Source organism: Folsomia candida, unplaced genomic scaffold (genome assembly GCF_002217175.1).
Source record: "Folsomia candida strain VU population unplaced genomic scaffold, ASM221717v1 Fcan01_Sc058, whole genome shotgun sequence".
NCBI classification, from domain to species: Eukaryota; Metazoa; Arthropoda; class Collembola; order Entomobryomorpha; family Isotomidae; genus Folsomia; species Folsomia candida.
The window spans coordinates 239,173-256,024 of record NW_019091250.1 but is presented as its reverse complement, the minus strand read 5'-3'; the positions used below and the strand labels follow the sequence as shown (position 1 = coordinate 256,024).

General features: G+C 39.0%; 1 protein-coding gene and 2 long non-coding RNA genes across 4 annotated transcripts; 1 reads left to right on the top strand and 2 right to left on the bottom strand.

The window, feature by feature from the left end:
- Positions 1 to 7,665: 7,665 nt before the first annotated feature.
- LOC110862484 lies at positions 7,666 to 9,278 on the bottom strand. Its single transcript, XR_002549184.2, has 3 exons — positions 9,154 to 9,278; positions 8,072 to 9,082; positions 7,666 to 8,001 (listed from the first exon to the last, which is right to left on the bottom strand). It is a non-coding gene; the product is annotated as an uncharacterized LOC110862484 (long non-coding RNA).
- Positions 9,279 to 9,416: 138 nt separating this feature from the next.
- On the top strand, positions 9,417 to 11,568 carry LOC118433572. The gene is made up of 3 exons (XR_004833443.1): positions 9,417 to 9,681; positions 11,271 to 11,386; positions 11,441 to 11,568. It is a non-coding gene; the product is annotated as an uncharacterized LOC118433572 (long non-coding RNA).
- Positions 10,061 to 15,857, bottom strand: LOC118433571 (gastrula zinc finger protein XlCGF7.1-like). 2 transcript variants are annotated; one of them, XM_035845576.1, is made up of 7 exons: positions 15,656 to 15,857; positions 14,976 to 15,001; positions 14,826 to 14,863; positions 13,566 to 13,657; positions 12,164 to 12,574; positions 11,308 to 11,673; positions 10,061 to 10,834 (listed from the first exon to the last, which is right to left on the bottom strand). In XM_035845576.1, exons 5-7 carry the CDS (start codon positions 12,332 to 12,334, stop codon positions 10,589 to 10,591), a joined length of 783 nt encoding a protein of 260 aa, XP_035701469.1. In that variant the 5' UTR covers positions 12,335 to 12,574; positions 13,566 to 13,657; positions 14,826 to 14,863; positions 14,976 to 15,001; positions 15,656 to 15,857; the 3' UTR covers positions 10,061 to 10,588. The 2 variants fall into 2 exon arrangements, with proteins under 2 accessions (XP_035701469.1, XP_035701470.1); XM_035845577.1 differs by lacking the exons at positions 14,826 to 14,863; positions 14,976 to 15,001; positions 15,656 to 15,857 and having other exon boundaries at positions 13,566 to 13,769.
- Between the last annotated feature and the right edge of the window lie 995 nt (positions 15,858 to 16,852).

Genomic DNA, 16,852 nt, shown 5'->3' with positions numbered 1-16,852 from the left:
CTTGAGTCGGTGGTAGAGTCTGTGGTCTGGAAAATTGACCTGTAGGGGAAGAATTTCTCGAGCCCGTATTCGGGCGGAAAGGGCTATTAGGTCGAGAGGAGTTAGGGGAACGCCAAGTGGAGGTATTATTATTGTTAAACCTTGAATTATTACGATTGTTTGAGGAGCCCGAGGAATTTGGGGTATTGTGGGATTGACGGGATTGCGAATTGTTATTGAAACGGGAATTGGGGTTGTATGGCCGGTTGTTATTGTATTGTTGCTGGGGTCGGAAATTATCTCACCCACCCCCAACATATGTACGTCGTCCACCCTCTTGTTATCTATTATTATTATTATTATTATTAGTGTTTCTTTGCCAGTTTGAGGGTTCGACCCCAATGTTATATCGTTGGTCAAACTGACCCTGACTTATGGAAGAACCTCCTCGGTTGCTAAAATTCCTGTACGGTGTTGGTTCTACCGTTTGCTAATATACCCTGCCCTGCGTGCCTTGATTCTCCGGGTGGAGATCGCCCCGTCGAGCGATTATCCATAAAAGTTACATGTCGACCAGTGGAGCGAGGGAGAGCTACATCAAATAAATACACGGAATCCGAACCAGCGGATGCCGAAAGTGGGCCCATATCCGATGCACCTCCTCCGAGCTGCAACTGGTTAGACAGTTGTTTAGCTAATAAAGAGACGAAAGTTGGGTCCTCTGCCGACATAAGGTTCACAATCTGTGAGTGCTGATTGCATTCTTTGATAGATTCAAATTTTCGTGCTTGGATAAGATATTCCAGTACCGCGTCACATGTCTGGGGTTGGCGGATGTAAACTTACCTAGCCATGTCAGATGGGAGCCCTGCGATGAGATACCGAATTTTGCGTGTGAGGTTCATGTGTTTGTCTAATTTGTCGATTAGACGCATTGCCTTGTAGAAGTATGCTTCAGGAGTCATATCCGGAGTGAGTTTATGGCAAGCCAGTTGAGCCTCTTGTAACTCGGGCACTTCCCGAGATTGGAAAGCTACGCGCAAAGCCGCGTCTAAGGTGTGCCAGGGGCAAGTGTAGTAATCTACAGGGGTGCCATGAAGTTTTGCTTGTTCGCTTTTGTATGTACGATACCAATCAAGGACGGGACCTTTTACATAAAGGGGTAAACTAAGACTATATTTGTCTCCTGCCCAACCTTGGCTCAGACCAACAATATAGTAATATTCAAGGAATTCTTTTACTGAAGTGGTTCCATCATATCGAGAAGATTCAGGAGGGGGATCAAAAGTCATGACCGGTAGGAAATAAAGTGCGGCGTGGTGGGCACCAGCTGCGGTCCCTCCGGGAGGAGGAGGGGGTGGAGGAGCTGATCCACCAGGCGGTGGACCGGATCCGCCGGGTGGTGGACCGGGCCCTCCAGGTGGGGGGCCGGACCCGGCAAAGCCAGGACCTGGTCCGCCTACGCCGGCGCCTGTACCTCCTGAGCCTGCGCCTGGACCTCCACCAGCGCCGGTACCTCCGCCTGTGCCAATGCCTCCGGAGGTTGTTCCCGAGCTACCTACTCCAGGACCTCCAGTGGCTGTGCCCGAGCCACCTACGCCACCCGTGGAAGGGAGGGTAATGTGGGGAGGGGCCGTGCCGTACATTGCAGCTGTAGGGATGATGACCGAGGTGGATGTCGGAATGCCCGGAATAGACGGATAAAATGGGAAACTGGATTTTTGAGCAGCCGGCCTTGTGGTGAGAGGGGTTGGGGGTGAAGAAGAACGCGAACGCCCTAGTGGAGAGGCAGAGTGTCTACGTGAGCGAGACAAGGGGGAGAGAGACGGGTATAGTTGTGGACGGGGAGTCGGGGTGATTTGAGAAGTATATTGAATAGGGTTGGTTGCTCCGGGGTATTGAGGAATACCTAATGTCTCAAAAAAAGTTGCTGCGGCCAACCCATGTGGAGGGGTATTAGCCTGGACGTTGACGGTGTTACCTGTCCACTTAGGGAGCTGGGTGGCGTGCACCAAATAGCGGGTGTCGTCAAAGCTACAGAGCGAGAGTTTATGAGCAATATCCGCCGGAATGTATATGCGGTTTTTAGGGACCAAGTGGTGAGACAGAGGATTTAGAGTTGGAGCGTAACTGTCGATATAAAGATGATGATCAGTGGTAGTGGGTTCCCAGCGGTTTAACGTGGAGTTGAATGCCCAGATAAATTTGTCTGTGTCCCAAGGGATGAGAGGTGATGGGAAAAGAGGAAGATTTTGAAATTGTGTGGAAGGAATAACTATGCCTCCGTCACCGTGTAATTCGGAAGGAGCTGGGACGATGGGGTTGGCAAATGGGGTGAATTCCGCGTTGGCGTTAGAAGAAGAGGGGACGGATCGGAGTTGCGTTGTAATACGTGGAAAACGTGGGGCCCCTGAACCTTTGTTGATCGGGGGTGGATTGGGAGGAGGTTTGGTGGTTGAGTGTTTGGGGTTGTGGAGGATCTCAAATTCCTCGTCAGCATCAGAGAAGGCGAAGCCCGGATTGTGAGTTGTAGAGATTGATGAGTCAAAGGCGTAAGTCCTAATCCGAGGGGTGATATGCTGAAGAGAAGCTATAACGGACGTGGGAGACAACTTAAACTTCATATTTTGATAACTTGTTTATATGTATTTGATTTCGGGAGCTGTTCTGAGATCATTTGTCTGCAAATATAGGGCCTCCAAAAATTATTTCAACCTGAAAATATTATGACCCCTCCCTTTACTCATATTTATAGTGGTATGAAAATCATCCCATCCTTTGTGCAAGGTGCGTAGAAACCCAGGCTTTTTCTGTGGTTTCCCTGGAAATTTTCACGACCTGTTTCCCAAGTGTAAAGGATGTTAATTTAACCCGATCACACTCATTTTTCGGCTATGAAGTCAGCTGTTATTATTGATCCCGTTAATTTTTTAAGTGACATTCTTACCATGAGTGGACCAAGGGCAAAGGTCAATTATGAGTATCTTACAGTTCAAATTCAAGAGTTGGCTAAACAGAAATTTAAAGATTGAGGTGCCATAGAAGAAGTACAGGCTGGAAATGGAAGAACAGAATTTTTTTCATAGACAAAAAGCGACTTGGTGACGGGATAATGTGATAAACCAGCAGGTTATCACGTGCCATAAAAAAGATTAAACACAGAATTTGTCAGAAAACATCAAGTTCGCTACGTATTTGTGCAAGGGAACCGAATGAATCAAAACGCTTCAAAAACGAAGTCAAAGCAAATTGACTTCACTACAGTGCACAAGTTTGTAAGATCTACAAATTGGGGTCACACAACTTATAAACTAACCAAGGAACCACTAATATCCCAAAAAACAATGACGGTCGTTAGAAATTTGGAGGAATACTTCAAAAAAGTGGTCATTTTGATGAAAAACACAGTGTAAAAAACTGTGGCGTCATATCTTCTGGACTGGTGAATTCCAAATTCAGCTATATCCAGAATTGAACCGATAAAATTGTAGGCATAAAACCGAAAAAAATCGAATGTACCACAGAAGCGTGTCACAAAATTTGCATTGCAAGATATGGTAGCCACTGGTTTGTGCGTGGCGTGACAACCATTTATAGTATACCAGAAGCACAGGATGTCAATCCGAAAAATTTTATGTAGGAAATACCACCCATATACTTCGATGGCATAAACGACAAGGAATTATTTCCAAATAAGAGAAAATTAACTTTCATGCTGGGTGGTGCTTCAGCTTGCACCGAAAACTTACTGTGAGGCAAATCGAAGGCCAAGTTTCAACAGTGTCGACTAAGGAGGTGTGGCGCGACAGATTTCCGGACGTTTTGGAGAACCCATGGTCCATGCTTAAGGAAAACGTGTGCAAAGATCCAAAACCTCGGATAAGGGAGGGGCTAATTACAAAAGTTCAAGAGAAGTGGAATTTCATACCAAAATCAACTTTGGAAAAATTAGCTCTGGGTCTCAAACAAAGAGTTGAGGGCATGATTAAAGTGCAGGGGGGAAAGACCACATACGTTTATTCAAGGTATTTCTATAAAAAAATTGACTTTGGTTATACTTATATTTTTTTTAAACAATAATTTTCTTCTTGCAGTGAAAAATGTGATCGAATTAAAGGAACACCCCGTATGTATTGATATGTTACACTTAAATTGACCATTTTCATTTGTGTGTGCACACGCTTAGGAAGCTACACTCCGACCAGTAAAACAAGGACACCTAACAATTTTTCAAATTTGTCAAAGGCCGTTCGAATTATTTAGCTGTTTCTTTCGCCATTACGTACTACAGTACCTAGTATTCCTGTAGCAAGTTTTCTTTAAAATTGGTGTAAGGGTTGAGAAATTATTTGATAATATGTCAAAATCAGGTGGCCAGTAAAACAAGGACACCCAATAGTAAATTAAGTGTTTTCGGTGGACTAAATCATAATCTGATTCATTTCGGTAAGAAATTTGAATTTCATAATATTTGTGATATTTTGGTCAATTTATGACATAAATTATCCCTTTTCTTCGGTAGATTTCCCATAGTGAGGGGTAAATTCCCGACATTGTTGTAGAGGGGCAGGATAGAAGCTCAACTTGCGTTACAATGGAGAATTTCGAAAATGTACAGCAACCTATGTGTCAGCCGATACTCTTTAACAGCGTTAAAGGTCTAGGGGAGCAATTCCGGTGGAACACAGAAGCCAGGACCCGAGCCGCAAACGGCACAAATGCCCAAATTCATCATTCGCCCTCGCTCTAGCAACTCCTGTGTAACTTTAACCTAGACCTAAGGGGACTCCAAGGTCCATTTTGCAACGTTTGAAATTAATAAAGTCATTTCTGCTTGATGCGCCCTCGGCAAGAGGAAAATAAAGATGAAACCTGTGCCACCCCATAAGCACCAAGATGCTCGATTCCAATGGGAGGAAGATCGAATGACGTAGGCTTCTAAGACGGAGAACGCCGTATTTGACGACGAAAAACAATTTATCTATGATGGTCTTGCTAGTTTTAACTATTATTGGCATGACCACAGAAGGAAAAACCTTAGTTTTGTAATACACAGAACGGCGGGGGTGAAGTCATGATTTGGATGTTCATCGGTTGGGGAATGAGGTCTGCAATCGTGTTTATTCCGACTAATTTAGCTAACACGGTAATCAAAACATCTCAGGAGAACATTTACTTCCACTGAAACAAAAACTCGGAAGAAAAAATGTCTGTTTCAACAAGACAACACCCGATGTTATGTAACTCGGCAATCAAAAAAATGGTTTTAAGAAAACGATATCTACATTCTGGCTTAGCCACTGAGGGGTTTGGATCCGAATCCGATTAGAACTATTCAGGCATTCATATCGTGTTAAGTTTATGCAAATTGACATCTGTGTTTAACCGTTTTCGAACTAATACAAAGAGTCATTGATGCATGTGATTCAATGGCAGTCAGTGTCATTAATCAGCAGGTTGGGTAGATGAAAAAATAAATTTTGTCTGCCATGACTACAAGGGATAGCTATTCCTAGTATTCATGTGAAGGATTATTAAGAAAGTTCAATATAGATGGCCCCAAAGGCAATAATTCCAAAAGTGTCCTTGTTTTACTGGCCACCTGATTTTAACATAATAGCAGATAATTTCTCCGTCCCTGCATCAATTTCAAAGAAAATTTGCGACAAGACTTCTAGGCACAGTAGTACTTAACGACGAAAGAAACAGCTATATTTTATGAACGGCCTTTGAGAAATTGGTAAAAATGGTGGGTGTCCTTGTTTTACTGGTCGGAGTGTAGTGTTAAATCATTGCTGGCCAAAGTACTTATATTTGCATACACGAGCATTACAAATGGATATTTTACAACCCTGAAACAAAATACTACAAGTCCGGTAGGAAATTACTACAAAATCAGTGCTAGCAGTATTTATAAATTATGTATTTGCAAATATGATTTGACTATCTGCAAATCCAGGAGGACAGGTCGGCCAACTGATGTTTTGAAATCCGCATTTCCGCGTTCGGCGGATGATAAAATATTTCATTTTGGAATGACTTGCATAAATTCGCATAATCTTTTTGAGCCTTACCTATGACGTGAGGCGGCTTTGTTAATCAGGTTCTGTTGTTGTTCGTTATACTTGTAAGATTCATCTCCTCGACGGGTAGAGTGCCCGTCCTATTACGTTCGTTTTCGACCTCGCGAATGACTCATTTTCTCGACGGGTAGAGTGCTCGATCTTATTGAGTTGGCGGCTTAATTGAGGTCAACTCGACTCGGGTTGACTCAACTCAACTCAATAAGTCGAGTCGAGCTGAGTTGAAGTGGCAACTCTACTTCATGTCGCATGTTCGCATCCATCCTTCGTAATTTCTTCGCGACAGCGTCTTTTTCCGCTTCTGCTCGACGGAACTCTTTTTGTTTCATTTTCTCCACATTTGTTCTTTCATACTTTGTTTTTTGAGAGCCATGATTTATTGGCTAACTAAGGCTAACACCAAGTCAATAAATTACGTACCTCTATATAAGCGATTTGCTCTGCTTGACTTAATATGTTCCGCTCCGAGTCGAAAATTCCGTAATTTTCCAAAAACCCACCTCAATTTCCTGGATGGGCTTCTGTGCCGCTAAGAAACAATACAGCGTAGTGGGTATGGAACGATGCGCACTGAACGCGGTGCCCAAAACCTCGATCTCTTCCCTATGCGTCGGTTCACCCAAGGCCAGGGAGGATTTCACAATCTCCAATTTGCTGACGTAACTTGTTTCCGGATCCTTATCCAGTTTCGAATTAGTCATGTGCGCCTTGCCTGTGTCCTGCCGAAAAACGAAATTCGTGTTGTTTGGGACATAAATTCATGGGTTCGATTTGTGGTACAAGTGTGGAGACACGATTGCAGAGGGCGAAAACCGGGAAAATAACTAATCAATTGCATAACACTCGCTCCTCGTCTTGATAAGTCACTCAATGAAACAATAGCTACTCTTCCTCTATATGAATTCCTCCCAATCTGGATAGCTACTTCTCCGAGTTGAAAATTGCGTAATATTCAAAAATATTGAGCGATAAGTCCTGATAATCCAGAAATAATAAATTCACACTCAGGCGAAATTAAAATCCAAGATTTATTTTTTTCCTGTTTCTGTTTGTTTAGTCCACCGCGTATGTAAGCATAGTTACAAAACTAAAATTGACGCAATTTATATTCACGTTACCGTAACCTTATATAAATTAGGTAACCTTTGACTGAACATGTTAAAATCATGTACCAATGTGTAGTACATAGCGAGCTATGTCTAACGTTACAACGGTTTATTTATTTATTTTTTATTAGCTCACCCTGCGAAGCACGGGAGCTATTGAATTCCTTTTATCCGTCCGTCCGTCTGTCCGTCCGTCCGTCTGTCCGTCCGTCCGTCTGTCTGTTTACGACTGTTTGAATCAATTGATGCTAATTTACACAGATCAATGTCATTCTTGGCCGACTTATTAGCACCACTGGTATCCAACAGACGGTGACGGAATATGATGCGAAAGAAATCGGGGAATCGAGGCAAAGCGCACTAAAAGTGCAGAAGAACCGAAAGAAATAACTAAAAAATTTACCTTCAATTTTCCAAAATTTCATGCCAAAATTATGTATTTCTTTTGTCTGACTTCTGCACCATTAATGCAAAATTAGGATTACAGTGTGAGCTACTTCTAACGTTACAACGGTTTATTTATTACTTCTTTAATTTGCTAGCTTTATTTACATGACAAGTTAAAATTTATATCTAAATGAAAATTACTAAATACCAGAAAATTCGAAGGAATAGAGGAAATTGTAAAATTTTGAAGGATTCGCTTATCGGAAAATCACCTTATATATGTATATCTTCCCCCTGTCTATTTTGGACGGATTGTCTCTTTACAAATAATTATTGTCAATAATGCCCCGTATTTACATTGCTTAATTATAAATGTTGACTTGCAGTTTGTAAAATTGCACTACACATCACCCCATTTTCTGCTTTTTCGCTGGGCTGCCCTCAACCTTAAGATCATTCATGATAATTATTAATATATTAATGATTTACTTACAAAAATATTCAAAAAAAACATACCGGAGTTTCGTCATCATGATGGCCAACTTTCCACTCTGTCACTTCATAATCGCTGCATACTTCATCCCAGATCTTTACGATTTCTTCGAACTGCGACGGCATGAACATCTGGCGTCTGGGCTTTACACAGTGTGATTTTTGGGAAAAAAGCGAATAAATTATTTTAAGGTCTATAATGGACCCATGTGGGTGGGGGAGCATAATAAGTATAGGTTATTGTGGTTTTTGAAAAGGGGTGTTGTGTGTGGGGGGGTTTTTATGAAATTTCAAAAAAATCTCAAATTGCCCCCAAAACCACACCCACTTTGAAGAGAATTTAATGCTGATTAAAAAAAGCTATTATACATGCCCCCTAACTCCTATCGTTCTCGCGGGAAAAAATAAAACGTGGCAAAGAAACAGAATTTTTGCCAAAAACGGATGATTTGACAATTTAAAATGGCTGGCAAATTGTTAAATCGAAAAGGGCGCAGGCAACGACCTATAGGTCATAAACTACCCTTATAGGTGTGTCTAATGACGCAACATTCGGCCAATTCCCAGGCAACGACCTATGCGCCATAAACTAGGGTCATGGGTGTATGTAATGACCCAACATTTGGCCAAATCCCAGACACACTTTTTGGGAAAACATAACACGAAGTTGGGCAAAATCCAGGTGACGAAAATCAAAAAATTTCAAGTGTCAACATGAAATGACGGGAAAATTTTTTATTGCATTTTTACACGTTTCAGACAATTCTAAGACATTTTCTCACTTTACGCCAAATTTGGGGTAATGTGAGATTTTTCGCATGCACGAATTTTGACATATTTGAATCGTTTGATTGTCTGTGTACTTCCAATTCAATTATTTTTTTGATGTAGCTTTCAAAGTATTTAATTCCGTCCATCGTTTCCTTATAACTACGTCCAATTTTATCAAGCGATTCTTTAATTGGTATACAAATATCGGCACAACTTGCAAGGGTGCACTCAGTTATCCGTGAGACATCCATGATTGTAAATGGGCTGGTAAAATGAAGATAAAATTATAATAAATCTTTTCAGAAATTTGCAGAAATTTATTGGAGAAGGCTTACTATTTGTGACGGATGGGTTTACAAATTCCGAATCTTACGTATGTACTGGACGGCTGCATGGGACGCGTTTAGTTGCTAAATATATACATATGTATGAATCGTATTTGTTCGATTCTCTTATAAAGCAGCGTCAGAGTCAGATAGATAATTATGCATCCTTTATTTGCATATGATACATATGTAGGTACTAAACTATTTAATATTGCAATATTTATCTTTGTGGAGCACGGACGAAAGATAAATATTCCCACGGACCGTGCGAATCGATGGAAAACATTCGATTGATTTAACCATTGTTAAAAAGTTATCAACTTTAATATTTGCATATTTACATTGTCAGACAATTTAATCAATTTGGGTCGGACTGGAAGTTGCTGTGCATTTTATTTTTCCACCGCAAACCCGGCGTCGATAACCACACCCATGTAAGGTGTGGTTTTTATATATTCCGTCAGGATGATCTTATCGAGCTAAGAAAAATTACATCTCACATGTCATGGCACACCTCTCTAAGACGTGAATGAAGAGGTAATATTAAGTAAATTATTCAATTCAAGGTTTACACTACACACTTAGAAACCGGGTAGTAAAATAAATGAGGGGTATTGATATGAGACTCTACCGCGTTGGTGTTAAACGATTGTACTACCCTGGTATTATAGATTCGGTTTTAAAATAATACATTGTAGTAATAATGTTATTATTTATGGGTCAAATTTATGATGGTGGGCGCCATAACAGGTCGTGGGGTCCTCGACTTAATCAAAGTCCCCCCAAACACAAAGATAAATTCTGCCAGATATATAAGCGATGAAGACCTTCAGTGCTACACAATTAAGTCGGTCCGACGGAAAAACTAGATGCCGTTTTGTGGACATTAAATCCTAAAAATCAGTATTTTGTGATATATGCATGAACTTTTGCTGTATTTCGCCTTTATTTAGTCGGTGCATGACAATTAGCATAATGGTTGCCAGTATTTTGTACAACAGTGTCCTAGCTAATTAGTGAAGTTGGTCCGAAGTCTCACAAATGAATAATAATAAGTAACAAATCGCGTAACTTGAGCAAAATCTACTAATCTGACTCCACACAATTATTGTTGCATTTTAAAAGAAGAAACTATAATTTTTGAAAACTTGTCAACCATCATTCCTCCTCACTGACCTCGTTCGGGTTCAGGTGACCATAAAATTGCGATCAAATTCTAACCTTGCAGGTAAGGCTCCATTAATCGTGAATTTTAGGTCACATCATCCCCTATCGAGGTCACTGATGTTTGACAAGTTTTCAAAAATTAGTTTCTTCTTTTAGAAATTCAGCCATAAGTAACACATTTTAAATTATTTTTCCATAGTGTGTACTCTTCTACAATGCAGGGCCAGGTCACAAAAAGCGAAGAACTTTTTTCCATAGAAATAGCATTCTTTTTTCCTTACTCCTTCCTTACTCCGCCGTGCACCCGGTTGAAGTGCTTCGTCAAGTCGGCCTTGTTTTTACTTTTATACGCGCATCGGTTGGATAAATGACGGAGCTCCTTACTAACCATTTTGGCGGGGTTGGTAGGTTTAATCCCATGATCACGTTCCAAGTGCAACCTTCTCCCACGCTTGCTTAGAAATTCGCGTGGGCAGGATTCACAGAGGAAGAATTTTCTAGACGATATCTCTCGATGGGTTTCCTAGGAGATTTAAAATGAGCGACAAATTAGAATTCCACATTTTTTGATAATATGTACAAACCAGTGTTTCTTCTTGTGCGCAGGAAATTATTTTTCGCATACAAATGCATAAAAATGCATAAAAATGAACGAAAATGCATAAAAATGCATGAAATTCACTTTTTTAGCGAATTTCAGATTTTCAATAAATCTTATATTTTCCTGCCATGTCAATTGGGGGTGAGATTGGGAAAATACAAAGCTGATACTGTAAATACGCCATAAAATAGCAGAACGACTTGTTAACTAGCGAATTATTTAGAAAAATTGCAATATCTGCAATATATTTGCCCTTAAAGATTTTTGTGCATTTTCGTGCCTGTTCATGCAGTTTTACAGATTTTTAGTGGGTGTTATTAAACGTTTAAAAAGATTTCCTTGCACTAATTTCGTCCAGGTGTTATTTAACAGCAGAAATACTGATACAAACTAACCTGATGCCTATGCAACTTTGTCTTCTGGGCGAAACTCTTCTCACACGTGGCACACTTGTGGGGCTTCTCTTTAGTGTGGGTAAGAATATGGACGTCCAATTCTGGCCATGATTTAAATTCTTTTTCGCAAAAGGTGCACGGAAACCGGACCGGATTCTCGGAATGATCCACTTTAAAGTGCTTCACAAGACTACCCTTGGTCAAAAATATTCTGCCGCAGTGGTCTGAAGTGCATGGAAATCGGGGTCGTTCCATCGTGTTGTGAATATTTTTCGTATGGGCTCGTAAATTTTCTACCAAGGAAAATTCTTTCTGGCACAGCTGACATTTGTACAGTTTTCTAGACGATAGTTCCAAGTGGGTTCCCTATCACAAAATTTTAAACGATGGGGTAAATTCCAGGGTTTCCCCGGGTCTCTGGACATCCTATGCCTCGCAATACATACTAGATCCACTTTTGAAATTAGCCTGGGGGTGATTTTTTCTTATGGAAAATCGAAAAATAAGACATTTTTGTTATTTCATAATTTTCGAAAAAATGACCGTGTGACCTGTTAAAAAACAGTGAAATTTGCCATTTAACATGCAGGTATACGTAAAATAGCAAAATTTCAATGTGTTTTAACAGGTCACACGGTCACTTTTTGAAAAAATATGAAAGAACAAACATGTCTTATTTTTCGATTTTCTATAAGAAAAAAATCACAACGGGGCTAATTTCAAAAGTGGCTTTAGCACGTATGTACATATTGCGAAGCATAGGCGGTCCAGAGACACGGGGAAACCCTGTAAATTATTTACAATAGGAAAGAGAGAGAGAGAGCAATCAATTTATCTCAAAATATCCCAAACTTACCTGATGCCTAATTAACTTACTCTTCTTCACAAAACTCTTCCCACAGGGGGCGCACTTGTAAGGCCTCTCTGTCGTGTGGCATTTAAGATGATGATTTAAATCACCTCGATATTTAAAGTTTTTGTCACAAAGGGCACACGGAAATCGGCGAGGATTCTCGGTATACTCCATCTCAAAGTGCTGCGTGACGGCAGTCTTGTACAGAAATGATTTCTCACAGCCAGGAAATGCTCATGACAGGCGTGGTCGAGGCTTCGTGTTGTGAATGGCCTCCATATGTCTTTTGATACTTGTGGAACTGGAGAATTCTTTATGACAAATAGTGCAGCGATATATTTTTTTACGATTTCCGTGCTCCATCCTTAAATGGGTCTTTAGTACGATACGATTTTTATAAGTTTTTCGACAAACCTGTAAAAAGTTATTCAATTTTTAGCATATAGTCTATTTAATTAGTACATTATTCTTTAATTAGAATTCGTTAATTGGAGACTTTTTCTTAAGTGAAGGAAATTAATGTCTAGGCGAAAGCATAAAAAATAAAAAAAAAACATAAATTCGCCTAAGTATGCATTTACCCTTCCCTTAAACAAGCACAACATTTTATTTTTTCAGGGAAGAATTAAAAAACTTTTTTCAATTATTTATAAATTTGGCACACTATTGGGGACACGCAATTCGGGGCCTTCAACCAATTATCCTAGGTTTAAGACACTTTGTTTCCGATTTAAGGGTCAAAAATATGTTCGAAAAACATTTTTTTTTTGGGAAATTCTGTGAAATATAATCCTGACCAGGCTGGGATCTTGAAAATGTTGTTTCTTGAATTTTTTGCTATTCTTTTGCTTTTTGGATAAAACAAAATGGCTGAGAAAAGTCCATCTTAAGGTGCCCACATACATAGTAGGAATGTGCAACAATGCAATGCAGGTGCACAATTTCTTCATTAAAAGCAAGAAAGTAAATATTTTTTTAATTAAAGAAAATTAAATTTTCAGTATAGATCTGAGAAAAGCGAAAAACCGAAAAACTAAATGCCTATCGCGGTGAAGTGGTGGAATACAAAGAAAAGTACAAATTATTTACGGTAAAATTATTTGCATCGTTGTACAGTCTAAATTTCTGACACAATAATCAACCAATTATAAAGTAGCTCATTAGAAGCTTAATTATATACAGAAAATTATCTGAAAATACTGAAAATCAACTAAAAATTTAATTTGTTTGTAAACTACGCCGGTGGTGACGCAAATAATTTTATGGTAATTTTACTTATTTTATTTTATACCTTTCTTTGCACTCCTAAGCATTTCGTTTTTCGGATTTATTTTGGACGCGAAGCTTATGGCGGACAGTCTTCAATTTTCAAAATTCAAAAATAAATATTTTAATAACAACATACTTCACACTTAACTGCGGCGCCTGAATCATGAGTGATTAGATGACGGCTCAAGTCAGATTTCACTTTGAAAGTTTTCGAACAGTGTGGACATTCTTGAATTGGAGTAAGAATTATGGGACTCGACACGGACATCCGCCGACTATTCCAAAAGTGGAAAAAATCGTTTCCATTGTACACTCCACATGAAAAGAAAAAGATTTTGAGTAAAATTTTGGCGGTCAAAATTTTCCCTGGGGGGATATGAGAATTATAAGGTTTGACACGAGGGGCATAGGGCACAGGTTATCTCAGGAACGCGTTGATGAAATTACAAATGTTTTATTTTGTTGCACTCTTTAGTTCAATACCCCGAGGAGATTAACGAATTGACCCGAAATTCCAACTTTCAGGGGGTTTTTTCTATGGCGCAAAAATGATCCAAAAATTGGTTTTTCGAAATGATGCTAAATATATGGCCAAATGAACTTCGGTTCGATTTGGCTGATTTTTTGATATGTTGTAGCCCTGATGGTACTAAACAATGTTTAAGTTACACTCAAACAGATATTCCGAAAGTGCAGAGACAGAAGAATGAGAATCTTAAATTTTCTAGAATTTAACACTGCAATAGATTGGGAGCTCATATGGCAATAAATGCACATCAACTCAAAAAGATTCTTCTGTCTCTGCACTTTCAGGGGGTGGTCCCAGACCCCATAAGGTATACATATTCTGAATCCTCTCGTAAAGACCTTTCCAACGATACCCTATTTATGGGGCTACGTGAGACTTGATCTGTTGACCTTTGACATGTTAAAACAAGGTCATGTAGTTGGAATATCTGTTTGAGTGTAACTTAAACATTGTTTAGTACCATCAGGGCTACAACATATCAAAAAATCAGCCAAATCGAACCGAAGTTCATTTGGCCATATATTTAGCATCATTTCGAAAAACCAATTTTTGGATCATTTTTGCGCCATAGCAAAAACCCCCTGAAAGTTGGAATTTCGGGTCAATTCGTTAATCCCCTCGGGGTATTGATCTAAAGAGTGCAACAAAACAAAACATTTGTAATTTCATCAACGCGTTCCTGAGATAACCTGTGCCCTATGCCCCTCGTGTCAAACCTTATAATTCTCATATCCCCCCAGGGAAAATTTTGACCGCCAAAATTTTACTCAAAATCTTTTTCTTTTCATGTGGAGTGTACAATGGAAACGATTTTTTCCACTTTTGAAATAGTCGGCGGATGTCCGTGTCGAGTCCCATAATTCTTACTCATTGATCCCATTATAACTTTCAAGTCTAGGTTTCCACTAGCAAAATAAACGTTCAAAATCAGACATTTTTAGGTTTAAAATATTTCAGAATATTGGAAATGAATGGAGAGAAGAGAGGAGTACGAAAAGATAATGAACTTTGGTTTACCTTGATATTGAACCTGTAATGCAAACCTAAGATAAGCCAAACAGGTTAAACCTACATATTGCTTTGTACCTTCTATTAGGTTTAAGTGTAATGTAAACAGTCTGGATTTTTTGATGTCAATTCATGCTAATCTGCGAGTTGGATGTTTTATTTTCTGGATGTATTATTTTGCATTTTGGCTGGATAAAAAAAATTGTTTGGTCGCGAATTGTAAGGTTGCGAAATTTATCGTTTTTGGTTGGAAGAAAACAAAATTTCGTAGGGCACTATAAATCTGACCCAGCAAAATATCAGTACACTCTTTAGAAAATTAGTAACCGCGGTATTGGTATGTGACTTTACCGCCGTGGTAGTGATTTGGTAATAAATTAAAAAAATTAATACCATATCATACAAACACTAATACTAACTAGTAATAAAATTTATTACTAATAAATTTAAAAAAAATTAATACCATATGGTACAAAATTTAATACGAACTGGTAATAAAATGATTACCGCATAGTATTATTTCATTACCGAATCTATACCAGGGTAGTACAACCGTTTAATACCCAAGTGGTAGAGTCGCATATCAATACCGCTAATTTTTTAATACCCAGTTTCTAAGAGTGTAATCGATTAGGATTTTTTATCAAAATATCTTTCCAGAGTTATGTTTTGCAGTCTAAATTGCTTACCCGATCAAAGTGGGAGTCTTTGTAACGATTGTTCTTGAAAGGTCGAAAATTTTAAGCATAGCGCTATTTTCCAAATAATTTTTTTATAAATAAGTTACTAACGGAACAAGTACATCAAAGTGTGAATATTGTATAAAGATTTATTTTCAAACCGGCCAACTGGTTTAGGTTTGGTTTGATTTTTTCAGTTGCAGCTGAGAAAATTGTGTGGCAACCTTGTTGGCAATACGTATACATAATCCGAGTGTGTAGTTTAGATAAAAATCTATGTATATTGGGATACAGAATGAGATGCCCTGTAAAACTTCTGGATTCCAGTGCTATCCAACGAATATGCCAAAGACTCGTGGTGGTGGCTGCGTTGCTGGAACCGTTCACACAGTATGTCACGTAAATTAATAAAACTACGTAATAAATGTCAAATTAATTAAACTAATTAATGGTAAACATGGTATAAAAATTTCCGAAAATTTTGAAAAAACTACAGATGCGGGTTGAATTCCTGGCGAAATTTCTTTTACAATGACTCCCCATATGAAAATTTAGTGTTTTTTAAATCCCATGACCATGCTTACCATGCCATTCAAGTCAAATAGTATTAATTATCAACCAATTTGACATTTATTAAGTAGCTTTATTAATTTACGTGACATACTGTGTGAACGGTACCAGAAACGCAGCCACCACGGCGAGTCTCTAGCGTTCATTGGATAGCATTGAGTCTAGACCCACAGGGTTTAACCCTTTAAGCCAAATTTATATAGATACATATAGAGAAATCCCTCAAAGTTTAAGGGTTTGGCCTTTTTCTGTCCCTTAAATATGGGGGATGGAATGGAATATATACGAGGGGAGGCCAATAAGTAATGCGAATCTACCCTTCAAAGATAAGATACAAAGCTCAGATTTCGTCCATTCAATCTACATATATCCTGTACATTGTGTTCCAAAAATCATAAGATTCCGATATCTCATTCTTTCACAATCTCTGAGCAAAGTCAGACATCACAAGCAAAAATGGATTTTCAGAAAACTGAGGTTCGTTCCACCATACGGTTTTTTGCATTACAAGGTGAATCGCAACCGAAATTTTTGAAAAATTACACAAAGTTTACGGTGATAGTACTCCGTCGTATAGTACTGTTTCTCGTTGGGTGACTGAGTTTAAGTGTGGAAGAAAAAATGTTGAAGATGAAC